General features: G+C 54.5%; 10 protein-coding genes across 10 annotated transcripts; 7 read left to right on the top strand and 3 right to left on the bottom strand.

Moving 5' to 3' along the window:
• Positions 1-2,462: 2,462 nt before the first annotated feature.
• Positions 2,463-4,564, top strand: CPAR01_14223 (capsular associated protein; the record flags this gene model as incomplete). Its single annotated transcript, XM_060498474.1, has 2 exons — positions 2,463-3,372; positions 3,462-4,564. 2 exons carry the CDS (start codon positions 2,463-2,465, stop codon positions 4,562-4,564), a joined length of 2,013 nt encoding a protein of 670 aa, XP_060342535.1.
• Positions 4,565-6,149: 1,585 nt separating this feature from the next.
• CPAR01_14222 (uncharacterized protein) lies at positions 6,150-6,308 on the top strand (the record flags this gene model as incomplete). The annotated part of the gene is made up of 1 exon (XM_060498473.1): positions 6,150-6,308. One exon carries the CDS (start codon positions 6,150-6,152, stop codon positions 6,306-6,308), a length of 159 nt encoding a protein of 52 aa, XP_060342534.1.
• Positions 6,309-7,393: 1,085 nt separating this feature from the next.
• CPAR01_14221 (arginase) lies at positions 7,394-8,531 on the top strand (the record flags this gene model as incomplete). Its single annotated transcript, XM_060498472.1, has 3 exons — positions 7,394-7,483; positions 7,549-8,132; positions 8,219-8,531. 3 exons carry the CDS (start codon positions 7,394-7,396, stop codon positions 8,529-8,531), a joined length of 987 nt encoding a protein of 328 aa, XP_060342533.1.
• A 1,046-nt stretch (positions 8,532-9,577) lies between these two features.
• Positions 9,578-9,703, bottom strand: CPAR01_14220 (uncharacterized protein; the record flags this gene model as incomplete). The annotated part of the gene is made up of 1 exon (XM_060498471.1): positions 9,578-9,703. The coding sequence occupies one exon, from the start codon at positions 9,701-9,703 to the stop codon at positions 9,578-9,580; it is 126 nt and encodes a 41-aa protein (XP_060342532.1).
• Positions 9,704-9,980: 277 nt separating this feature from the next.
• Positions 9,981-10,865, top strand: CPAR01_14219 (uncharacterized protein; the record flags this gene model as incomplete). Its single annotated transcript, XM_060498470.1, has 3 exons — positions 9,981-10,171; positions 10,357-10,668; positions 10,754-10,865. 3 exons carry the CDS (start codon positions 9,981-9,983, stop codon positions 10,863-10,865), a joined length of 615 nt encoding a protein of 204 aa, XP_060342531.1.
• Positions 10,866-12,707: 1,842 nt separating this feature from the next.
• CPAR01_14218 (uncharacterized protein) lies at positions 12,708-12,984 on the top strand (the record flags this gene model as incomplete). The annotated part of the gene is made up of 2 exons (XM_060498469.1): positions 12,708-12,795; positions 12,854-12,984. The coding sequence occupies 2 exons, from the start codon at positions 12,708-12,710 to the stop codon at positions 12,982-12,984; spliced, it is 219 nt and encodes a 72-aa protein (XP_060342530.1).
• A 1,524-nt stretch (positions 12,985-14,508) lies between these two features.
• Positions 14,509-19,076, top strand: CPAR01_14217 (microtubule associated protein; the record flags this gene model as incomplete). Its single annotated transcript, XM_060498468.1, has 2 exons — positions 14,509-17,853; positions 17,904-19,076. 2 exons carry the CDS (start codon positions 14,509-14,511, stop codon positions 19,074-19,076), a joined length of 4,518 nt encoding a protein of 1,505 aa, XP_060342529.1.
• A 1,104-nt stretch (positions 19,077-20,180) lies between these two features.
• On the top strand, positions 20,181-21,766 carry CPAR01_14216 (uncharacterized protein; the record flags this gene model as incomplete). The annotated part of the gene is made up of 2 exons (XM_060498467.1): positions 20,181-20,640; positions 20,712-21,766. 2 exons carry the CDS (start codon positions 20,181-20,183, stop codon positions 21,764-21,766), a joined length of 1,515 nt encoding a protein of 504 aa, XP_060342528.1.
• A 145-nt stretch (positions 21,767-21,911) lies between these two features.
• Positions 21,912-22,734, bottom strand: CPAR01_14215 (uncharacterized protein; the record flags this gene model as incomplete). Its single annotated transcript, XM_060498466.1, has 2 exons — positions 21,912-22,370; positions 22,534-22,734. The coding sequence occupies 2 exons, from the start codon at positions 22,732-22,734 to the stop codon at positions 21,912-21,914; spliced, it is 660 nt and encodes a 219-aa protein (XP_060342527.1).
• Positions 22,735-23,421: 687 nt separating this feature from the next.
• On the bottom strand, positions 23,422-23,958 carry CPAR01_14214 (uncharacterized protein; the record flags this gene model as incomplete). Its single annotated transcript, XM_060498465.1, has 1 exon — positions 23,422-23,958. The coding sequence occupies one exon, from the start codon at positions 23,956-23,958 to the stop codon at positions 23,422-23,424; it is 537 nt and encodes a 178-aa protein (XP_060342526.1).
• Between the last annotated feature and the right edge of the window lie 1,440 nt (positions 23,959-25,398).

Genomic DNA, 25,398 nt, shown 5'->3' with positions numbered 1-25,398 from the left:
GGATCGTCGGCCCCCCTGCCTGTCAGTCTAAGCGCTAGAAGAATCGCTAGCTCAGGAGCTTAGCACCAATACCGAGCGCCGGGCAGCACGTTGCCCCTTGGGCTAGCAGGGGTTGGCGCGGGCGCCGAAGCTGGGAGAGGTCTCGTGGCTTCAGATACAGGCGCACTTGTTCTCGATTGAGATGCGACACGCTGTAGCTTTGACTTGGCGTTGATGGCGAGGAAGCCAAAGTACTTCTTTCTCTCTACTGCACAGTACAGAAGTAAAGTAAAGTGGTACAAATAGCGCGAATGTCCTTCCCGCAACCCCTTACCCCTGGACCCTGGCGACAGAGTGATGGCTCTTTGTCCAATTGTTTCACGTTTTCTCTGGAATGATGTTTGCTCTGGAATGCACAGCAACGGTTTTTTCTGTGCTTCTTCAAGTGACGTGCGCCCGACATAGTCCTCGTGTAGAGTACGGATACTGATGCATCGTGGTAGAGAATTTGAAGGTGATTGCGATAGGTACGTATTTAGTAAGGTACTCGTGGTCAGCAAATGAAAGTATTGCATACTTGAGGTACCTTAGTTAGTCATTTCCGTACACCAAGGTGAACTCGAACATGTAGCTATTCATGAGGGTGAAATGCCTAGACCCCTATTTATTTTTCGCCAATGATGTTGTCGTGACACACAGAACGGTTCCTGGATGGCGCCCCCTTTTCGACGTTTTCACTTCCACTAAGGCCAAGGCTAAGGTAAGGTACCTGAGCCCGTCAATTTAGTCAGGTCGTGATAGTAGTACTGATACTCGTCGTTGCGACAACTAGGTACTTACCTAAGGGAAGTCAGAACTTCTGCTATTCGTACGAACCGAGTGTTATTTAACCTCTGAAACTATCTACCAGGAGAAAGCAAAGAAACCCACGTCAACTGCCGGAGAACCGAAAGACTAAAGTGGCTCAATCCGCTGCCTGCCACCATTCTCCCAAGGTACTGTAGTCTAAAGGTAAGTACCAAAGACCACGACTCTGAAGTCTGGACTTCAGCGAGACACAGTACCTAGTGAAAGCAAGCCCATTCAAGAAAAAGAAATGAAAAGATAATACTCCGTCGAACCAAACCACACATACTGAGTACATTACCTGCCTCCACTCCGTCCAGACTCCAGACTCCAGACTCCAGAGTACCTACCATCTGTCCAAACCTTGGGATCTCCCATGCTTACTTGAAACTTGTCTGGGCGTCACCTTCTTCCAAGTTCCCCCACCCGCACAGCCCACGGTCCACAGTCCCGCAGCCCAAGCGCTCGGCAGCATCTACGCAAGACACAGTACCTGTACATCATCACCACAATATTCCAGGTTCATCATCATCATCAGCATCAGCATCAGCATCTACATTCGGACCTGCATCAAGCCTCTGCAGCCCCCGTTCGAGCACATGTCTACCGCCCCCATCCGAATCTTCCAGTCTTCTCCCAACAACCATCAACTTCTCCAGCTTCCTCCGATTGACCTGGATCTCTCATCTTTCCCGTCCTCCCGTATCCCGACCGTCTCATCCCATCCCATCCCGTCCCATCCAACTTCACGGATATCCACACCTCCAATTGCGCAGTCCACAATCCACATGCGCAGAACGGATACTCCGTAACACCGCCCATCCATCCATCCACCTGCCTCAGACATCATAGGTAGCTGCTACCTTGCCCCATACCTACCTCAGATCAGCATCTCCACGTTGTCGCCCATCTCACTTTGCTGTCACTGCGCCTTCCCATCTGCCGTACTCTGCGTACCGCGCACTCCCGCCTTCCTATCCGAACAAACACCCGCTGTCCCCGTCACTTTGGTCCAGTTTGCCTTCGAATACCTACAGCACCAACTTCCAGTCTTCGTCTGTTGGCACTGAGGCCCCCACGAACCAGTTCTGTGCACGAAGCCGCCTCTTCCCTGTTCCGACGTCCAATCTCGACCTCCTCGTCCTTCAATCCCCCTTCAATGGCACTGTTCTAACCAGCCGCCCGTCTTCCTTTTTGAGCACTTCTTCTTTTACTTCTTCTTCCGTCATTCCTTACCTTTCTTCCTCCAATTCATTCCGGTTTACTCGGTCGGCTTTCTTCTTCCCTGTAATCTCTCGTGTTCCAACTGTCCATAGAGCTTCGCACCGTTGGGCCCTTCGAATCCCCGACAACCACCTCGAATCGTGTATCGCGATTTTCGACTGCAGCACCCGACCGACCAACAACCAAGCTCCTGCTCTCCGCGCCTCGAGCACCCCTTTACCCTCTCCTCGATCGCGGTCTTGCGCTGCCGCTCGCCTGTTGAACAGGCCTGGCTGAGCCGGCCGCCAGGCCTCCTTCATCCGATATCCGAACTACCCTTCCACTCGAGTCCATCGTCCATCCCCCCCGGGACCGACTTGCGACGATACCCTATCTCACTACTCCATCCCACGACCCCGCGACCACTCTACACCATGGTGAAGCTCATTCCACCATCGTTTCCGCCCCGGCGGCCTTCGAGCTTCCTCCGCTACGCCGCCGCCGTCATCTTTTTCGTGGCTCTCTTCTACTACTTCGACCCGCGATACCCAAGAGAACCTCTGACACAGCTTCAACCAGAGAAGCCGAAGCAACCCCCGCAAACACCAGACCCGGTGGCTCCGGGACAGGTTGAGGATGTCACAAAGCCGACGGCTCAGGCCGAGACGACACCGATACCTCCGAAAGCCGATCAAGCATCGTCGGGAGTTAAACCCCCCTCAGCGGGCAATACCAAGGTTGAAGGCGGTGTCGATCCGTCAAAAGGACATCCCATAGATGCCTTGATCAAAGAGGCCGACGAAACGTTTGATAAGTTGTTGGAGAAGGAGACCAAGACGCTGCCCGCCGCGGCCAAGGCCTACCGCGAGCGACGTGGTCGCCACCCTCCCCCGGGCTTTGACGCATGGTTTCAATTCGCCCAGGACCGCAAGGCTGTCATTGTGGAGGACTTTTTTGACCAGATCTACCACGATCTAAAACCGTTCTGGGGCCTCGAACCATCACGCATCCGAAAAGAGGCGGCTGAATGGGAGATGGTGATCAAGGTGCGCAAGGGACGAGCCACCCGTATCAGCGACTGGTTCTGGACCATCCACTGGACAAACATGCTCAAGACGATTGAGCACCTGCTACCCGACATGGACATCGCCCTGAATCCGATGGACGAGCCGCGCATGGTGGTGCCGTTTGAGGATATGGAGCAGCATTTGAGGGACGCTGCCCTGACGGAAGGGATGCCCGAACCGAAAAAGGTTATGAACACATTCCAGGCCCTGCCTAGTAGCAAAAAGGAGCTCGACCGCAACGTCAAGGTCAAGAGCAAGCACTGGGATAAAGTCACAAGTATGTGCCCTACCACCTTTTCTTCTACCCCACCTACCTACTCCTTTTCATGGGACGAACAACACCCGAATACTAACATCCGTCTGCAGAACAGTACTGGCTCATTGCCCGCCGTGGGTGCCCTCCCGACAGCCCTGCTCGACTAGCAAAGACGCAAAGGACCTTTAACCATGCCCCCGCCGTTTCGACAAAGTATGCCAAGCCGCATATGCGCGACGGTTTTGTTTCCAACTACACTCTCTCGACCCATATCTGTCACCAACCCGACCTGCAAGGCCTCAATGGCATCTTCATTGAGCCCCTAAGCACAGCTGCCACGCCTGTGCTGTTTCCAATGTTTGGCGGTTCCAAGCTGGCCGTCAACAATGAGATCCTGCTTCCTGCAGCCATGTACTGGACAGAGGAAGAACGGTTCAGTGGCGGTGGGTACCATGGGGGCCGCTGGAACAAGAAGAAGGACGCGGTGCTCTGGCGCGGCGTCGCAACGGGTGGGCGCAACCGCGTGGATAACTGGCAAGGGTTCCAGCGCCACCGGTTCGTGGCCATGAACAACGCGACCAAGGTCACGGGCGCCGAAGACGGCACGATGGACCCGATCAACTTTTCCCTGCCCGACAAGATGTACAACATTGCAGCGCAGGCGGTGGGCGGGCTGGGCGACTGGATCAAGTCGTGGGCCAATGTTGGGTTTACGGATCTCATGTGCGAGCCCGAGGGCAAGGCCGGAACGTGCAACTACACGAGCCCCTATTTCAACATCACCGAGGGGGTTATGCTCTCCGAGATGTACGACAACAAGTACCTCCCCGACGTTGACGGCAACAGCTTTTCAGGCCGGTACCTCGCGTTCCTGGGCAGCACGAGTCTCCCCATCAAGTCGACGCTTTGGCGGGAATGGCACGACAGCCGTCTCGTTGCATGGAAACACTTTGTGCCGATGGACACGCGGTATAATGAATATTACGGCATCATGGAATACTTTTTGGGATATGGTGACGAGAGGCCAGGCCATGACGCCGAAGCGGAGAAGATTGCCATGGCGGGCAAGGCGTGGGCCGAGAAGGCGCTGCGTAAGGAAGACATGCAGATTTACACTCTGCGGTTGCTTCTCGAGTACGCGCGCGTTACGGACGAGAGAAGAGAGAGGATGGGCTGGGTGCATGACTTGCTGGCGGAGCAGACATCCAGTTGAGAGAGCGCGAGGAGGCAGAAAGGATTGTTGTTTCGTCGCATGGATACCACACCGCGGAATACGGGAAATCAAAAAGGGCATGGCGTTATTTTATCTCTATTATAGTGTTCTGGTCCGTCTCTTTGGGGAGTTTTTGGTGTAACTCGCAAGGGCCCCTACTTGTCAGCCTTTTTATGGGTGTTTTGAGACTTTTGTCTACGGATCCTACCAGAACCGACTCCCTCGAACGGGAGAATGAGGAAGCATGAAATCGGCATCATTCTAGGTATTGATATATAACATAGGTCATGTATGCTGCATGGCAACTAGTACATACCACTGCCAGGTTTAGCGGCGCATCAAAGTGCCATGTGCATGTGAATGTGAGGGTGGTATTGCATGTTGTGAAAGTGTCGGACGTCGGTTCCGGATCTAAGTTCTACATGACGTGGAAAAGGATTGGCTCGGTCTTCGGAAGGCAATCCCGTAGACCGGAGACGACGTCTGCCGCCTGTTGCCGTTCGTAGGCGAGCTGCACAAGGAGTTATGGAGTAATGATATCTTGAATCTTATCCTTCAGCCGTCGACAGCCTAACCAACTGGTCCGTGTACAGCAGAATAAAGTCATTTGATCACTTTCACGAGACACATGGCGGGAGGATTGGAGACGCGGCTACGAGTCATAATCAAGTCCAATCCGCCAATGTATTCGTTTAGGGTGCAGACGATTACGCGATGATAAGGCAATTTCGAGACGAGAGAATGCGCCTCTTTTACGTAAAGCCAGGGAGCGTCCTTGCTTCGAGGGCCTTGGGCAGGTGAGGGGTATAATCGGGAGAGACAATGGAAGCAAGCGGATGAGAGAGTTCTTGTGCTACCTACTCAAGCGCGGGAGCTAGCGGATGACAGTGACAGCGTGCTTGCGTAGAGAGTTGAACCCATTTTCAGTCTTCCGAAGGATGTAGCTATATCTGGGAATTGTGGACGGGGGTAAGTCGAACAGGCAGGCAGGCGGGCAGGCTAGCCCCCGGATAATGGAAGATGGGAAGGACGTCATGCGGCCACCCCTGGAACCGATTGATAACAAGAAATGTGAAAGACAAGGTAGTCAAATGGGCGTCGAGAATCTGAGGTGAGAACATGGGAGTCGAGGGATGCCGGCCCAGGCACGAGTCGCTGAGGCTTTCAGTGTGAGATGAGAATCGAGATGCTGCAGCAGCGGTGCGGGTCCGTGATGGGCAGGGCCCCGCTGCCCTGATGGGTGACTCGTGGGAGGAGGGGAGGGCCTCAAACCGCAGTAGCACAACTGTGACCTCGGGTCTAGCACACATTGTACGTAATTGAATGTACTCTGGGTGTATCAGACTCGGGAGGACACTTCACGGCCAGATAAGAGGAATGTCTGATAAGAGACAAGACCAATCGATAAGGCAAGAAAGGTGCGAACCTCGGAAAATCGACACCTGGCTCTCTTTTGGTTGTACTGAAGATAAGGTACCTTACCTTACTACACCTTTGTAAGGGAGGTAAGGCAGGTAAAGTCAGGTAGGAGAAAAGAGAACATAATGGAGGGAAAATGATTGCAGTCCGGATACCTTCGATTCCTATGCCTTGGAACGGGTGGTGGTGGTGGTGGTCCGCATCACCCCCTCTTTCTCAACAAAAAAAGAGCAGAGAAGAAATGAGAAAAAAACTCTTTCTTCTCTTCTCTCTCCCGTATTCCGAAAAGGCCGAGCTTCCGTCCGTGGTTTTCTTGGTTGTGTGAGTGTCGGGTGTGAGATTGTCATGCGCCTTCGCGTCGCCCTGCCATTAGGGAACATCACCAAGTCCCGGAGGCGGTGATATTGGTGAAGTGGACAGCGGACGTGGGCGACGGGCCTCTTTAAATAATGCCTCGCGCGTTTTTCCGCCGGGTCACCTGCCGTTAAGTGGCACACCTCCGGGCGCGCCAGACCCCTAAGTGCAGGTGCTCCAGCGGTGGTCCAGCGGGCCCCAGCGATGTGCGGCGGGGGTCTGCCCCTTGCGGCCCTCTGGCTCCCTTCTCTTGCGGCGCTACGCCCGCCGACCGTGGGCCCCATAACTGTCCGGGGCTCCACTGATGTTCCCCTAAGTGCAGGTCTACCCGTGGTGGGGATGTTCGGGGGTGGACCGTCGACCTTCGTGGAGGGGCCCAAGGGAGGTTCAGGGGTCCGCAGCCTGGAACACGCTGGTGTCATTGCCGTCCTGTCGCCGTCGCCGTCGCCGTCGCCGGGTCTTCACTCTTCAGTACCCAAGGTGCGAGGTGTCTTACATTCCTCACCTTTCCATTGTGTCCGGTAGCGTCACTTGCTTCGACACCACCCGTCTGTCCCACCTTCTACACAGCTACCTACGCAGCAGAAATCTTCCGTCTTTTCCACAATCCACCCCGTCCTCGTCCTTGTTCCCCCCTTGGCCAGGAATGCGCGCGAATGCTTCCTTTCCCATCAGCCCTAGGCGCGCTAGCCATCCCATGACTGAGGTGGCCGTGGTCATGGATGATGGCTGTACGGAGCCAGGTACTTCGTGGCCCGGAGCCCTTGGTGTCGCCGGTGACGGAAAGGCTTTAAACATACCTTGATCGCCCGTCTTCTGCTGATTCAAGACTCTCTACATATAATACTCCCCAGCTTCTACCCTCCTCTTGACCTCTCCTTCTTCTCTTCCTCGTCTTCTTCTTCTTCACTTCAATCTCTTACCTCGATTACCCGCACATATCTTGTCACTGAACCAAGGTCAGCGCCACCATCGTCAACTCTCACCTACCACCACATTCCCCTCCTCCTCCACCACCCGTAATCACAAAGTTCGCACCCTCGGCGCATCGCAACCATGGTCCAGAACACATCAATGGTCACCTCCAAGTTCCTGAGCAACCCCGAGGACCTCGGCGTCGTTGCTGTTGGCTTCTCTGGCGGACAGGTAAGCGTCGCCAATAGCCTACCCTCCCAAGGCAACATAGAAATCTGACCCTCGCCCGCCTGCAGTGCAAGAAAGGCGTCGATGCCGCCCCCAAGGCCCTCATCGAGTCCGGCCTGCTCACCCAGCTCCGCGACGAGCTGGGCTACAAGCTCCACGGCGACGATGAGGTGCACCTCTACACCGACCTCGTACCCGCAGACGACCCTCCCTTCCGCAACATGAAGAACCCCAAGGCCGTGTCCTCCGTCACCGAGCGCATCGCCGACCAGGTCTACCAGCAGTCGCGCCTTGGTCGCCTGACCCTGACCCTCGGCGGTGACCACAGCATTGCCATTGGCACCATTGCCGGCTCTGCGAAGGCCACCCGCGAGAGACTCGGCCGCGAGATTGCCGTCATCTGGGTCGATGCGCACGCCGACATCAACACCCCTGAGACGAGCGACAGCGGCAACGTCCACGGCATGCCCGTGGCTTTCGTCACGGGCTTGGCCAAGGAGTCAAGACCCGAGTACTTTGGCTGGCTCAAGGATGAGCACATGCTAAGCATCAAGAAGCTGGTGTATATTGGTCTGCGCGACGTTGATGCAGGCGAGAAGAGGATTCTGCGCGAGAATGGCATCAAGGCTTTCAGCATGTTTGACATTGACAGGTAGGTCTCTCCTCTTCTCTTTCTTTCCGCATGGCATGGCCATGATAGACTTCTGACCGTTATGACTAACATCGTTTTCTTTTTAGATATGGCATCGGACGCGTCATGGAGATGGCGCTGGCGCACATTGGCAACGATACCCCCATTCACTTGTCATTTGACGTTGACGCTCTGGACCCCATGTGGGCGCCGTCAACGGGTACCCCGGTCCGCGGCGGTCTCACATTGAGAGAAGGTGACTACATTTGCGAGTGTGTGCACGAGACTGGCAGCCTTGTCGCGCTGGACCTGGTCGAGGTGAACCCGTCACTCGCGGCCGAGCAGGAGGGCGCGGCGTCCGAGACGGTAAGAGCTGGCTGCTCGCTGGTGCGTTGCGCTCTGGGAGAGTCATTGCTCTGAGTTGGTAGCTTGAGCGTGCGCGGGACAGAAGGGAAAGGATGCGGTCACAAGGGATTCTCGACTTCTGGCAGAATCTTGGCCGCTGACGGAGAACGGCGAGGGCTGCCTATCTATGGTTGTGGGAACACAGGGAAGATTAAACGGTACACGGAGGCAAAGTGAATTTGGCGTATAGCGCAATAGAAGACAGAACAAGTGAGGTGGCCAGGGAAACTTGGACGGAGTCAGACACGTGGTTGAGGTAGATATATACCAATGAATAGATTTATGAGCCGACCTTTCGTTGTCATGATTGATGCTAGGTAAGGTACTTTGGTACGAGGTTCCTTTGGTAACTCAGTAAACCAGAGATTATTCAAACGTATCCGAACTTTACAGCGCACTCCCGTGGCTCAATTCCAAGGTCTCAACGACAACACAAAGTTCAATTGGGCATAAAGACATGTGAAATGGAAGGCTGAAGTCGTGAGGCGGTTCGGGTGCATATTGGAGTCTTTGAGCCTCGGAAACCGGGGCCGTGGGTGGCTGGCAGTGACAGCAGGTCCAATGCGGGCTCTGAGGACCCCACTTTCCTGCTCACCGATGGGATGTGTCGGTACCTTACGTGCTTACCTAAAGGCAAAGGAAGGGACGGAGTTGGGATGCCTTCCATTCGCCCAGCCATCGCCATTTCCAAAGAGAAGGAGAGATCAATTAATGTACGGTGTACCTTGACTAAGGCAAGGTACCTATTCCCTATTCGCAGATGAGAGAAGGAAGCTGGCTCGCCCCCAGTCACAATTTTCAAATCTACAACACACATACATTTCATAGACGATTTCTCGAATCGCAGTACATAATCTTCCCCGTCTAACCATAAGGCAACTACGGCGTAAATACGACATACTTTGGTTTGACGTGGCACCCTCCAAAACAGCCGCCGCGCCAACACCAGGGCAACCCACACCATCCATTCGATCCGTACGCCTACCTTACCTTGCCTTGGGTACTGTGCAGGAGTCAGGCCGACTTCTACCTGATTGCGAGGCGCTCGAAAACCGTTCCTGCTACCAACCCTGCCCCTCTAATAAGACGAACTCTTTGGCACCCGACGAGACGAACCGAGCCCACCTTTCCGCTCGACGCAGGATACCTAATCGACGCGATTGCCGCACGCGCATTGGCGATAGCATCCTACCCAGCCTCGCCGAACGAACAGAACCCGGAAATTCGGTACCCAACGTTGCCCATTGCGCTACTCGCCCCCGCCGCTCATCCCAGCGAAACCCCAAATCCATCGGAAGACCGAGAGCATCGAGCACGATCGATTAAATACCTATATTAGAGACACCTCTCCGTGCCCCATTCCGAATCTCAGCGACAGTCGGAATACCTAGGCGACGCGATCCCACTTGACCAATACCAACTCATCGTCAACGAACCGAGCTGTAAATAGCAAATATAGGCACAATGGTGGCGTCAACACTGACGGGCAGCTCCCTCTACGAGAGGCGCGTTGTCGAGCGCGTCCACCGCTACCAATGGCCCGGCATTCAGCTCAACCTCTGGATCCTCGTCATGCTTGTGGCCGCCTGCCTCATCATCGGCGTTTTTGCGTCCTTTATCGAGACGCAGCAGCAACTGCTTCTGCCCATACCCTGGTGCGTGATTCACACTGCTATCTCTGCCTCGCCCTCGCATTCCGTCATGTTGCCATATGCGCCTGGCCAAATGGCATGCCACGCTTCAACGACTACGCGGAAAGACGAGGGTTCCCGGCCAAGAGATGAACTCCGCGAGACGATGCCAGTGCTAACATGATGAACCATCTTCCTTCCGTCGACAGGTACTTTCCCTACTACATCACCGTCGCATGCCTCGTAATCCTCTTCATCGGCCTCCTTCTCTGGCTAGTCTTCCAGCGTCGTCTCCTCCCAGCCATTGTTATGATCGGCGCCTTCATCCTCTTCATACTATGGTTCGTCGGTCTTGTTGTGGTGAGCATTCAGCTCTGGGGACCCGACGGGTCCGTCTCTAGCACGTGTAACCTCGCCGTGTTTAATCGGAGCCCGACGGGGCAGAGTCTAGACACCCTCGCTTGGCTGGAACAGAGGAGTATATGTGCGTTCTCTCCTTTCCCCTACTCGCTCTTTTCTTGGTGCGATGCCTATTTGTTTCTTCGTAGATTTCGAGAAGAGACTTTGTGAACGGGAGGATTGCTAATATTCGGGACCGTGATGTAGGCCAAGCGTGGCAGGCGGTGTTTTCATTTGCGCTGGTTGGTGCCATCTTCCTGCTTTGGATCATGGTCATGGCCTACCAAGTGTTTGTCAGCTCGTGATGAATACGGGCTGAGACACGACTGTCCCGGGAATTATCATTCTCGTTTGGACGTGTGGCTGCGTAGTGTCGACGATGAAGCCTCGGGTTGCGCCTAGGCCGCAACGTTTATATTTTGACTGTATACCATTGCATGAGGAATATCCGACATACTCAACCATTTTCTGGTATAATCTTTTCGGCATAGTCCGACACAACTCGACACATATACGGAAACATAAACGGTATCCAGCTTCGACAGTCTTATCGGCCGGCTTGGACATACCGCCAGTTTTGCTACAAGAGACGAATTTACGAGTATGATCTGATGGATTTAATGGTTAGAGTCGCCGTCGGAGGAAGGTTTTCGTTCTCTTCCTTGGTTTCGGGCAATTGCACATATAGGCGTCTGGTGATTTTGGACGGAGGTTTCGCACGAGCTATTGTTTGGTGACCGGACTGCATGATTGCGTAGCGAAGGTGCACGAAGATGAGTAAAACGAATGCTGTCCAGAAATGACGAATTGGCAGTAATGGATAGTCAAATGAGGTAGCGCAAGCAAGCACGGCAAGGCAAGGTTGGATGGAATGACAACAGTATATTCTGCATTGCATTGTAACCGGACCATGCATGCATTCAAGTCGTTGTGTGCTCTTAGACTGGATTCGACTCAGTTCACCCATGGAGCGATCTTGTATGGAGTACATGCTTCCCGTCTGCATTCGTCAACGGAAGCCAAGTATTCAGGTACATACTTGCTTGCATGTACCTGATCCGGTCCCCATAGTCCGAGACCAGCTTTGTTTAAGATCAACTGCATTTCGTCACTGAGATCGTCGTCACATGATGAATCTGTTGCAAGTGAACGTGGGGAGGTACCTACCTCCCACAGTAGAGGGTTCGCATAGGTACACGCGTAGCTTTGACGGGAGCGGCTCTTGTTGGCGAATCGAGGCCTAGGCCCCCATGTTGATCTGACATGACGTAGCCAGCCGGCGGGGATACTGGTACACTACAGAGGTTCGGATTGAATCTCGAGACCTTTCACGCGCATTCATCTCGAGTGCCCTGAGCAAGTGCGTGCGTTGGTTTGCCGTTCAGCCGGGCAGGCACCTTGGAAATGTCAGACAGACAAGGGTACCTTAGCTCGAGAGATAGACTCGATTTTCAGCCTGCCAAGCATCTTGGACTAGCATTCTCTCGGGAGGAAACAAGCCATGATGGCAGGAACAGCCAACGGGTGAGGACCCTGAACCTGCTTGGCATTCTGACTGGGTTGACATGACGGGGGAAAGACAACTACAGATTGTGATAAGGTGCCTAGATGAGCAGACTCTCAACATCCGGTTTCTCTTGAACGACGGGTCGAGAGTGCATAAGGTCGCGGTACCTTACAGTCTTACCTTTGGAACTGCCGGCGAATGACGTAGGCAGGCAGTTAGCTATCTGACTTTGCTCAGATAGGTCAGAAATGGGAGTTGGAACTGGGAATCTGCGCTGTGTGGCTGCCAACTTGGGGGCGAGGGCATGGATTAGGTCATTGGACCCACGGGGACGCGGGTGAGAACTGGAAATGTCTGACGCTAATGGGGGAAAGCGGGGGAGGGGTCCTTCCTCTACCAAGTCCCTACCTCATGCCGCTCTGGTTGCCTCCCAAGCTCGAAGGTGAAGAACAGGATGGGAAAGGTAGGTTCCGTTGGCTGGGCTGATGGAAGGAGACTGGATGTATAAAGTGCCCAAGCATTCCTCTCACTCGTTCTCATTTTGATTCACTTTTACATACACCCACAAGTTACTCATACAAAACCGCTCTCCAACAAGTACCACTATTCAACCACTTTCCACCACTACATAAGCTACAAACCACAACTATCAACATGGACAAGCTCAAGAACCTCGCCTCCGGAAGCTCCGGCAACACTGCCGCTGCCCCAGGCCAGCAGAAGCAGGATCCTGTCGATAAGAGTAAGTTTTGATACTCGCTACTTCCACAATGGTTCGAATTCCTCTGACATACTTATAGTCTTCGACGCTGGCTCCAAGAAGGCTGGACACGACTTCTCTCCCAGCACGGACGAGAAGATCACCGATGCTGGTCGCGGAATCTACGAGAAGGTGACCGGAAAGAAGGTCAACCCTAAGATTTCCAACTAAATGTACAACATATGTTTTGGTCACGACTCTTTCACGACAATGGGACGATTCCGGCTATGATATCATGCCTCCCATATAGCTTTTAATGAACCACATTACCATTATGCCTTTGCTCTATTATGCGAGCTGATGGAATTCACCATAGCCGCAAATTTCATGAATCCGCAAACATACCCCCACTAGTATACGTACTATCTGCATTCATTGTATGGACATAGTGTTTGCTACCCTCACTGTAACAGCCCAACTGCAGTGGAAGCAGTGGACAGGATGATAAACGGCTATAGCTATTAGCTATGTAGGTGAATTTTAATCCAGCGTAGGACATCAATTCCGATGGAGGCCATTTTCAATGTCACAGTAGCTACCTGAATCCCATGAAACTGCCCAAATGTAGTTTGATCTTGGTGCAGGGGCGCGATCATAGCAGCGACCTGGCCAAATGAGAATGTGCATGCCGTGACTGGAAACAGCTATTGTTGACCTTTGAAGCTATGGAGATGGTCAGGACCTTCTCGTCACCTTAGGTAAGCACTCGCTACCTAGCCGCCTTACGTGAGGTTGCCAGCGGGGCAGGTATGGCGGGATGTGAAGACCATAGGTACGCCGTAAGGTAGGTACCTAAGGTAGGGGGTCCAGACGGGAGCATTGGAGGCACCCGCCCCCCATGTGAGGTGGACCAGGATGTACCTAATCTGTTGGTGGGTGCCCTGCTGATAAGGTCTCTCTAAGCACCTAAGGTAAGGTAAGGTACGTGCCTACCAACCAGTCCGCCTATGTTTTTGTTTGTATTCATTTTCGCGGATCAACAGTCCGTTCTTCACACGTTTCTTAGCATCCCCTTTAGAGGTGCATATCTAGCTTCGATTGAGAAGCAACTCTAGGATTTTGTATCGTCCCGGCGTGCATCTAGGTACAGCCCATCACGTCTTGCAGCACCAGCCAACACGTTCATCACTGCAAAACTTCGTGTTTACGAGGAAGCACGTAGGGTAGAAATTTTTGCTGGTGCTTCCATTCCTTGTTGGTGGTTGCGGTACCTTGGGAAAAAGGGTGGAAGGAACACCACCAAATACCTAGGTACGTGCTTTCCTTCATGATAAGGTAAGGTACATCGGCGTCCTGCATGCGCGTGCGCGCCAGCATCCAATCCTCGACGCCCATCTCCTGCCAACGCACATGTTTTGTGCGACACGTTGACTTCGCCATTGTTGCTATCGCTCCATCCCGATGCCACCACAGACTCGCGACTGACAAGGAGGGAGAAACTCTGACACTTCTTAGCTCAATCGGTTTACGTTACCTCCAGGTACCTAGTTGCTTTTCTCATCCCTCACCGATCATTCATCACCAGCGCATCTTCTCCTTCGAAACGCCCTTTCAGCGCCCACCATTCCCCGGCTCGAGCCCCCCTCCCGAAACCGCCAATCATTCCCTCGAGGACCAACGACGGGCGAGACAAAGAAAAATCCACGTCCCCAGCCAGCCGAATGCATCCCCCCAATCGCCTAGCCAATTCCCACCATGGAACGTGATGAGACCCATCACGACGACTCCCGTCCTACTACTGCCCGCCGGGTTGACGACGACGGTGATGATGACACATCGCGGCTCAATCATTCAGGAAGCGCTACTGTTGACGAGTCGCAAAACACGCCGACCAAACCCCCTCCTGACGAACAACCTCACAAAAACGAACTAGGTCGCCGTACCCCGTCCAGCTCCCGTACCAATATCGAACATCAAAACGAATCTATGCTCCCTCCACCGCGACCTCAGACCTCCGCCGTACCGGACACCAGCTTTGTCGAGGGCCCTACCTTTGACGACTCCTACCATGGCGATTCTTTGGCTGAATCAGCTGTTCGCGCACATCTCCAGGACGTTGAATCAAGCTTCGTCTCTCGTGTATCCCCGATCCCCACAATAACCCACGAGGGCACCGACGACACTTACCTCTTCGATGGCGCGGCCGCTTCTTCGAGATCCCCTGCCCCAGCCAGACAACCCCCTGCGAGTCCCAGCCCCAGTCCAAGGCCGAGATTCGATGCGACCCCTGAGGAAGACTCGGCCATCCACAACCTTCCCGAACTGCGACCGCAAGACTCGGCCTCTGCCGACGTCTCCAATACAACTTCTGCCCTGGAAACTATGTCCTCCTCGCCCGCCGCCGCCGCCGCGGCGCGAACAATTTCCAGGGCCCTTTCCAGCGCCAGCAATCGGACCGACAAGCAATCGGGGGAACCCGCTCCGGCTGACGACACCGAGGATGAACAATCTCTATCTCGTGCGGAATCTGCTGCCGAATCTGTGTCAACGACTCTCCGAAGCAAGCGCTCCGACGGCAGCCTTCAAGGGGGCTCTGTGGATGCCGGCAGTACACCTGGTCATTCTCTCCGCTACGGCACGCGGCCAAAGTATCTGCGTAGCCGGGGCGCCAGCCAGCGATCCTCCGTCTCCTCTTTCATCACCAACCCCGATACCCACGATGAACTTGAGAGCGAAGGCACTGCGAATCTTGGCGCCGATTTCGCCCTGCAATCTGGAGGTGCAGCTGGCACGCTGAGCTTACCCCGCAGTCTCAGCAGCATCCTGTCGCGCTCCGTGAGCATCGGCAGCATGGCCTCGGGTTTGGACGAGCCCGAATCGCTACCTAGTCAACTTGAGACACTTGAAGAGGACGACAACCGGTTCTCGCCACGCCGATCAGCCCGAAACGAAGATCTCCTGGCTACCCCGAAACCCTCCAAGGAGAATCTAACTGCGCCCACCGATACTGTCATCGCCCGGCATGTTAGAAATGTGCAGGTCCCTGAGTCGTTGGCCATGGAGTACAGGACTAAGAGTGGCTTTGTGACGCCCCGCAAGCCCTCAGACATGCCGCTTGGCGCCTCCACGAGGTCGGGTAAGAATTTGACACTCAAGGAGCAGAGCAGCACCATTGAGCGTCTGTCCAAAGAGAACTTTGACCTCAAGCTGAAGGTCATGTTCCTCAGCGATCGCCTTGACAAGCTATCCGAAGAGGGTGTTAAGGAGATGATCTCGGAAAACGTGGAACTCAAGACGAGCCTCGCCGTCATCCAGCGTGATAACAAGGCCTTGCGAAGGCGGGTCAAGGAGTTGGAGAAGCAGTTGAAAGACGACCAGGACCGCCCCGGAACAGCAAAGAGTGGTGGATCGTCTAATGACACCTCCTCCAACCTGGATGCTCAGGAACGTGAGGAGGAGTTGACATACCTGCGCGAGCGCGTCGAAGAATACATCACTGAGATTGAGAGGCTTCGGAACGATAACATGTCAAAGGAGGCAGAAAAGCGTAAGCTCAGTGAGGTGGTCAGGTCGCTAGGCGAGAGAACCAGCGGCAATCTTGGCAGTCAGGAAGAGGCCGACGTATGGAAGGACCTTCTCGAGCAGGAGACGGCTCGACGCGAGCAGTCCGACGAGGACAACCGTAAGCTGCGTGACGAGATCTTCCGCATGAAACAGGAAGCTAGTGGCGGCCACGGTGGCATGCACCACACCACCAACATTTACAACATCACCAAGAAGCACAGACAAGTCTCTCCAAGTCGCCCCGTGTCTGGTCTATCCGGTGATCTTGAAACGAATGGTGGCTTTAGTGCGGCAAGTACGTTGGTGGATGAACTCAGGAGAGAAAGTGAGCAACTACGACACGAAAACGCCGAGCTGAGGCGCGAGGTAGGAGCGCAGACATCCATGCTCACGTCGAGGAACCGTGAAAAGGAGCGATTATATCAGGAGATTGAGGATCTGAAGATGGCGCAGCGGCGAGGAGGACCGGCACCATCCACGGTGGACTCCCTGCTTGAGCGTTCGGCATCTCGCGCCGGCGCCCACCACCGGTCGATGTCAAGAGTCAGCGCCAGTAGGACGCACATGACAGAGATCGATGAGCTGGAGCGCGAAGAGTTGGAGAACAAACTCGCCGAAACGCGCGACAAGATTAGCGAGATCAAATTACAGAACCAAGAGCTTCAACGGGAGCTCGAGGGATGCATGGCAGACTTTGAGACAGCAGTCGAAGGTAAGGGCCAAGCTGAGGAAATCGCTGCCACACTCCAGGAAGATCTCGACAATGCCATGAACGACCTCGTGGCTTTGCAGGCCGAGAGGGACGAAGCACTCAGAGAGCAGGCGGATATGGAGACGGAATTCGAATCGTTGCGGAAAGAAGCCCAGGAAGAAATCGATGCTTTGGAGGGCGAGGCCGACCAACGAAACGACGAGATACAAAGGCTGCAGTTTGAGCTCAATGACCGCACAGAAAACTTCGATGCCCTGCAGGAGGAAATGCGCAAGATGAGCGAAGCGCTACTGGGATTGGAGGACGAGACAGCAGCCAAGATTGGCAGGATCAAGCAACTAGAGCAAGAACTCGCAGAAGCCAACAAGGAGTCAGAGGAGCTCGAATCCAAGCTGCTCGAGTCCAACGACAAGGCTCAGCGGCTCAGCGTACAACAAGAATCCAGCCAGGGTGAAATTGCTTTCTTGCGTGAGGAGCAGGAAGGCGACAAGATCCGCATCGGCGATCTCGAGGCGGCTCTCGCTAATACCGAGCAGAGCTTGCGCGACGAACGCGACAGGATCAAGGAGCTAGAGCAGCGTCTTGTTACTGAGCGTCGCCAACACGAGATGGTTTCCAATCAGGAGAAGGAAGAGGTGACGCAGTTCGTCAACGAGCTTAACCGCGAGATGTCGGCGGCCAAAGACGAAGCCCGGAGGTTGCGTAAGAGTCTCACCTCTCGCGAAGTTGAGGCGACCGAATGGAAGGAGCGGCTCATGGAGTTGGAGAACAATCTTAGAGAGGCACTGGGCGATCTTAACGGGACACGATCCAGCCTTCTCAAGGTAGGCTAGGCAACAAGCCCCATAAGAGACACAGGCACTAACAGACATAGTCGATTGCAAAACTTCAGCGCGAGTTGGAGAACACCGTTCGCGAGCTGGACACCACCAAGGCATCGCTCGTCGAGAAGGATCGTATCATCAAGCAGCGCGACGCTTTGCTTGAGTCACACGGCCTGGAGTCTCGCAAACTTGGGGGAGAGCTCGAAAAGGAGAGACAGGCGCACCGGACGACGAAGAACCAGTTCGAGACATTTCAGAAGACACACTTGCATGTGTCGAGAACTGTTAGCACACAGGACCTACGCATCTCGGAGCTCGAATCCTCGCGGACCCAGGACAAGAAGAAGATTTCGCATCTCGAGGCGACGTTCCGAGACCAGCTCACTGAGCGCAACAACTTGCTGCTTGTACTGTGGACCCGACTTTCGGCCCTTTGTGGCACTGACTGGGCGCACGACAATAGTCTCATCAATGGGCGCGCGCTGCCTTCTCTGGAGGCTGTGGCTACTATGCTGCCCGGCTTCAGCAAAAACTTGCTGGGCGCTATCAAGATGATCGAAACCATGGTTGGTGGGTTCTCGTCTCGCGTCAAGGGCGTGGAACGGGACTTATGGCGCGAGTATCAGAGCCTCGAGAACAACCTCGAGATCCGGACTAAGAAGCTGGAGCGGCTGGAGACGATTGTACGCAACAGCATAGCATCGGGATCCCTCGGGTCCTATGAGCAGGCTAGAATGGAGCGCCTCGAGGACGCCTACCGTCAACTCAAGGTTGAGAACGCAACACTACGAACCGCGCAGGACGTCAGGAGTCGGGCTGCCTATTCAGCAACCAACGACCCCAGCGCGGTTATCACTGAGCCCGGCAGTGGAAGCCCGTCGCCGTCCATTCCCACAGGACCGAGAGAGCGAGAGAGGAAGCCTCGCAAGGGCGAGAGAACGTCGACGATGACACGGAGCGTTTCCAGTCATACAGTGACGACGCCTGGGTCAACCAATCACAACCCTTTTGAAGCCACGTTGGCGGAGAGGGACCCAGCAGACAACCGGTGGATTTTCAAGCTCCGCGACCTCGAGAACAAGCTCAAGGCTGAGCGCGAAGGCCGCTCGCAGGACCGTAATGCGGCAAGACAGCGGCTGGGCGGACTCGAAACAGAAAACCGTGATTTAAGGACGGAGGTGAACCGCATACGCAGGGCCAACGGACAGTTGGGGGACAGCTGAAAAAGTAGAGCTGGCTGGGATTGCGTTGCGGAGGTTTCATTTGTATTCGCTCAACCCCTTGTACCAATAGCAGAGCCGGAATGTGTGGCTCAATGTCTCTTTTGTTTTTGTTTTTCCATTCTTCTCAGCATTTGTAATTTCAGCGACGAACGGCCTTTGCTAGGGATCTGGAGGAGTTTTGCGGACAGGCCGCCTTTTGGGTACAACAGTCTAATACCAAAGCCTCTCTGTCTGGCGTTGTTTGTCAGCCTTGCCTTACAGAACACCCTTATGTCATCTATATTCCATCGCGCCTAGTTGTAGGGTGTTGTGTGGCTGACGGTCTGATCAACAAACTGCAAAAAGATAAAGATCTCGAAGAAGAGTTCAACAGAGGCCAATGTTTGGCTTCTCGTGTGTGTCGGGGCTGTGGCTTCGGACTCGCCATTTAGCGTGGGGCTCCTCCGACTCTCCGCCCCAGTCCCGCACTGTTTGCGGGGTTCCCTCCGCCTTCACTTGCAAGTCTAACCACCCACCTTAGCTTACTGGATGCAATTTCGAAATCCCGTTGGTCACGCGCAGAGAGCACAACGGGACGATACATGTCATTCTGCACCTCCAAGACCGACTGGAGCGGGGCAGAGCGGGGCTCCGCATTGATCTTGCTCGTTATGGATGTCCGCCTCAAACGCGGGGGATCCGGGGTGTGGTCAACGGATGGGAATGCAAGCTAATTACACGGTCTTTTTCTCGATTTATTAACTTGGTCTTGCGGCGTTGCCAAGTTCAGAAGGCCGACCACGTCGAGGTCGATGCCACGACATGAGTGATGGCATTGGGCCTCCTCATCTGGTATAAGAGGCCAATCGGACCTGCTTTTGCTGATGATTCTCGAAGGCATCATCATCATCGGCGAGGTTGACGGGATTAATGTTTGACGAACAACATATTGACCCAAGTTTTAAGTGAGAGCACTTCTAGTTTTCTATACTTACATTATCTCTCAAACTGGGCAATCTCACCATATGAGATTCGCTACCTTGGTTCCTGCAAACTCATAAAGACCCCAATTCGAGACTCGTCCGGAAGAAGCCACTACGTCTACATCATCAACAGACCACCAAGATGTTCCGTCTCCACAGGCTGTCCCGGGGTCGGACACGCACCCCTCTCCGCCTTCCATCATCACAATACCGAACAGTCATGATGGGCGCCGCAGCGCCAAAAAAGGAAGGCGATATCTCTTCCGTCTTCGTCTCTCTTTCGGGCGCCGCCCGTGAACCACTCCCGGACCGCTTCCGTGTGCTTAAAGAGGACCTCATCGCGGGTCACGAGGATGCCGTCGCTGCGTCCTGGAACCGGCTTCTGCGTGCTTTGCGGGAAGAGAATCAAGTTATCCGGGAAAAGGGACCCGCCATCATCCCGAGCGTTGAATTCAAAGACTTGGAGGGCGATATTGAGAGGCTAAAGGGTGATATTCGCAAGCGTGGCGCCGCTGTCGTTCGTGGTGTCGTTGATGAGAAGGAGGCTAGAGGATACAAAGAGGAGGTTGAGGAATATGTCAGGAAGAACCCATCCACAAAAGGTAAGCTATCCACGGCCATGTCTACTTTCCTGTAAATGAATTCATAACTAACCAATTCCTCATAAAAAAAGCTTTCCCTGCAGACAACCCTCAAGTCTACGAGCTCTACTGGTCTCACCCACAAATCAAAGCCCGCTCGCATCCCAATATGCTCAAAGTCCAGTCGACCCTCATGAGCTCCCTCTGGAACAAGTCCCCCTCGACCGCCATCTCTCTGCAACCCCTGACCTACGCCGATCGCCTTCGCATCCGTCAGCCCGGCGACGCAACGTTCGCCCTCGGCCCACACATTGACGGCGGGTCTGTGGAGAGATGGGAACGCGAAGGGTACGGCAAGGCCGGGACCTACGATGCCGTCTTCCGAGGCGAATGGGAGAAGTACGACCCGTGGGACGTCAGCGCCCGCGTCGAAGCTGTGCAAGACTTGTACAATGGTGCCGGCGCATGCAGCATGTTCCGCATGTTCCAGGGCTGGCTGAGCCTGAGCAACTGTGGACCGAGGGAGGGGACCTTGTTGGTGAACCCGTTGGTGCAGCTCTCGACCGCCTACTTTCTCCTCCGGCCGTTCTTCCAGCCGCGTAGGGAATTATTTGCGAGTGGCAGCGGGGTCGTCGCGGGAGAAGGCGAGGAGTTCTTGCGAGAGGAGAACTGGGCGTTTACGGGCGGCGAGGCGATGAGTAGCGAGCTACAAGGGGCAACACCGGGACACGGACAGGAGCTCAGTGAGGCGCTGCATCCGCATCTGCAACTTGATGGGACAATGGTTCATATCCCGCGCATCAAGCCTGGGGACTTTGTCGTTTGGCACGCGGACCAGATCCACGCCGTCGATAAGGTTCACCAGGGACAGGGAGACTCGAGTGTCATGTACATCCCTGTGTGTCCGGCGACGGATTTGAATGTCGGGTACTTGGCGAGGCAGAGGGAGGCGTTTCTTGAAGGGCTGCCAGGGCCGGATTTCCCCGGCGGAAAGGGGGAGAGCGAACACGTGGGGCGGCCTGGAGAGGATGCCATCGAGGGGGTGGAGGCGAGGCGGGCGATGGGATTGGAAAAATTGGTCGGCGCTGGAGATGGGCATGGAGAGAGGGATTTGATTCAGAGGGCGAACAAAGTCCTGGGGGTTTGAAAAGCAAAAGAAAAGGGGTATCTGATTTGGTAGAGGTCTTGGCTCAAGTATCAAGCTAATGTGAAGAAGTGAGCATATATGTTTGACCTATCACTTGAGCCGCCGCACACGAAGATGATGCTTCCTGTCTTTTCCCTAGACCTACCTATATGTCGTTTTTCTTCTTTTTCCTCCTCAGTATGAACCCATAGTAATCAAACGCACTCTCCCCGCCAGAGAGGACATCCATGTCCATGTCCCAAAGATCATCGGCATTTAACAGCGGCCGCATGAAGTGAGGCTGTCTGTAAGTGATGTACAGAAACACCCCGTCGTCCTTGAGGGCGCGGTGGACCTCGCCGAGGTACTTGGCCGTGTTCTCACGAACGTCGACTGGAGGCGACCACGGACTCCCATGGATCATGGCGTCGAGGGTACCCTTATCAAAAGCGATGTCGACAGACGCAGTCGGCGCGGCATCGGGCATGTCGCGGACGTCGGCCCATTTCCACTCGATGCCGGCCAAGTCAGCGTGTTGTTGTCTCATGAGGTCGACGACGACAGTGGAAAAGTCTAGGCAGAGCTGGTTCTTGTAACCGCGTGCCGAAAGGTCTGCGGGGATGGTCTATGGTGGAAATGGTGAGTGGTGGATTTGGGCCAGGGGTCAAACGTGTGTGAGTGTTGAGTGAAGGAGAAGTAAAGGTGGCAGCCAGGGTGAAACGTGAGGAAGTGATAAACAGGGCGAGAAAGCAAAGTGACTTTGGAGGCGAGGGGCACAAGATACATACACTATCCCCGGATCCGAGGTGCATAATACGCGGGGAGGTGTCAGGGCGACGCTGGGAAAAGAGATGCTTCTCAAAGAACGGCTCGAGGGCTTCGAATGTGCGGAACCATTCGTGGGTCGGATGTGAGCCGTCCGACTTGGTATAACGCTGATTCCAAAACTCGGGGGTGGCCAGAGCCTCAGCCTCGCTTAGTTCTGCCATACCTACGGTGCCAGATGTTACGGAAATCCGAAAGATGATGAGATTGTGTCACAGTAATCGGTGATATGAGTTGACGGCGGTGAAGGAGACATATACAAGGTGTCGGAACGAGATGAGATGGCAGGTGTATGCGTATGCAAGAGAGTGAGGGTGTCGATGAGAGTGAGAGCGACTGGTGGTGTAAGTGAGGCCTGAGTAAGATGATACAAGACACCAGACGAGTGAGCGAGAAGATGAGAGCTGGTCGCGTCGTGGAGGGGTCGAAAAAGATTGCAGCCCCGCGACGAGACGAGCGATGGTGGGGGCGGGGCACTGGCAAGCTCGAATTGAGGATTCTCATTGGTGAACGGCCACCTTAGCTAATCAGCACACATGTCCTTCGCCATGGAAATGAGGGGTTCACTCGACTCAAAAAACATAGCAAAGGTATGGTAGATGAAGCTCAAGCTCATCAATTTCATCAAATAATGATTGCACATGTGACGTGTCAAAGTGAAAGGAATGGTCATAAAGCTCGTTCAATTCATCAACTTTTTGTTTCCCCAAGACATGCCCATTTCCAGCCCGATTCCGGAGTACCTTGAACACCATCTTGTGGCAATTCAATCATGTTTCTCTCGCCTCATCATTGCCGGATTCTTTTGACATCCAGCCCTCCGAACTCATCGAGTGGGGCCCCATTGCGCCTTACTGTTGCTGCGTGATAGGAGCCGAAAAGGGAGTGAGGTAGTCGCCCTTGCCGATCTGAACGCCCTTGGCGCGGAGGATGCCATAGGCCGTGGAAATGTGGAAGAAGAAGTTGGGCATTCCGTAGGCGACCAGGTAGTCGCGGGCCTTGATCTGCACCTCGCCCTTGCCGAAGCCGAGTCCAAGGGGCACGAGGGCATCGGTGCGAGCCTCGAATGTCTTGGGGTCGGCGGCCTTGACGATGGCAATGGTGTGCTCGACGCGCTGGCGCAGGTCGTCGAGGCTGGCGAACTCCCTGCCCAGGGCCTCGGGCTCTGTGCCCTGAACGCGGGCGACGATCTTGATGGCGCAGTCGGCCGCGACGAAGAACTGGAAGCTGAAGGGCAGCATGTCATCCGCCAGCTTCCAGTCGAGAATCTCCTTGGCGTCAATGGACTTTTCCTTGGCGTACTCCTCGGCCTTGGTGATGATGTTAAGGAGCGAGTTAAGACCCGCAAGGAGGAGGGGGACGGAGGCGTCGTACAGAGTGTAGGCCATGTTTGCGGTTGTTGGTGGATGAATGTTAATGTCGACGATTGGTAAAGGGCTGCGTTTGTGGTGCTTCAAGACTTGCGAGAATGTCACTAGGTCTGTGAGGGGCCAGAAGCTTTATACATCCTCAGCAAGCCATCCACTTGACAGCAGAACGCAGTCCCACGAAAGAGCGGTGGAAGCATGAAGCGTTTGGACCTGATCCAAAGCCCCTGGCCTGGTGCAGGTAGCTGGTGATCGGGCGTTTCTGTCCAGTTCGACGGGCGGGTCTGCTTGACTAATGCGTCGATGTGGGTTGGAGTGTTGTAGTACCGGGGAACTCAACACAGCAACCGTCATGCTCACATACCAATCTCACTCTGCAGCCCTCGTATAATGCTATTGAAACTCTGGCCCATTTGCGGCCCCTTGCGTTTGCGCGTGGGCACTCGCGCGGCCCATGCCGGGGCTTGTTTCCCAGTCTTCCACCTGATAGGCAAAGTTAGCTGATGACCTGCCCCCCATCGTGAGTGGTGAACGACTTACAAGGCCGGTCTTTACCACAGTATACGGATACCCAGGCCGAGGGGTGCTACCTTGCTTCGGAACTCGGGCCAGAGAAGTGCCATAGCGAACAGCGCAGAAAGGGCGGCGGGGCCCAGAAACGGAGCGCCCGCTGACAAATGCCTCTTCCTCGTCTCACTTGGTCAGGCTTCCCTCACCCATCCTCCGCAGTACGAAGCCCGAGTCGCGGCAGCGGGCTGCGGGGGCCGAGTGGGAGAGCCACTGGCATTCCCGTCCTTGTGCATGTGCTTCGGGGCTAGTTGCATCCGAGCTGTTGCAGATCCTTGGTTCTAGTGGCACTGAGAGTCGATGCTTAGAAATCCAAACGGTCGCAGCCTGGTAGGACAGTATCCATCAAGGTGAAAGGATTCCAGTCGACTAGATATGTTCAGTAAAGGAATGAAAAGACCGATGTAGAGATACACTTCAAGATATGGGACATACAAGTACTTCACGAGCCTCAGATGGCAGATCTGATATCAAATAAGACAAGAACCAATCGGAACTTGAATATAGACAGCGGCTCCAGAAGCTTAAATGGACGAAGACACCTCGCACTCTGCAAATGAAGAGATGGGTTCGACATTCGTCATAAAGCTATGCTATGGCGTGCTTATCAAAGAGAAGCACTCAAATCTTGTAAAGCCACCATAAAACCATGCGCGTGTGTATGTGAGTGTGTCTGTGTGGATCAACCAGGCGGGAACTCTAAAGGTAGCCTATTCCCGGCAGAACCATGACACTCTTACGGTAGACCAGCAGTCAGATCCAGATTCAGCAGGGAAGACGACCGGCCGCTGAGCAGAATAACGTTGAACATATCTTCGAACTCGACCGAGTCGACTTGCCTTGCTTGCTAATCAGTTTCGAAAAGGCCTTACGCAAGCATTCTAAGCGGGCTAA

This window comes from Colletotrichum paranaense (genome assembly GCF_030867605.1).
Source record: "Colletotrichum paranaense strain IMI 384185 chromosome Unknown Scaffold_15.1, whole genome shotgun sequence".
In the NCBI taxonomy this organism is placed as follows: Eukaryota; Fungi; Ascomycota; class Sordariomycetes; order Glomerellales; family Glomerellaceae; genus Colletotrichum; species Colletotrichum paranaense.
The sequence above is the reverse complement of the archived record's forward strand: the minus strand, read 5'-3'. Positions and strand labels throughout refer to the sequence as shown.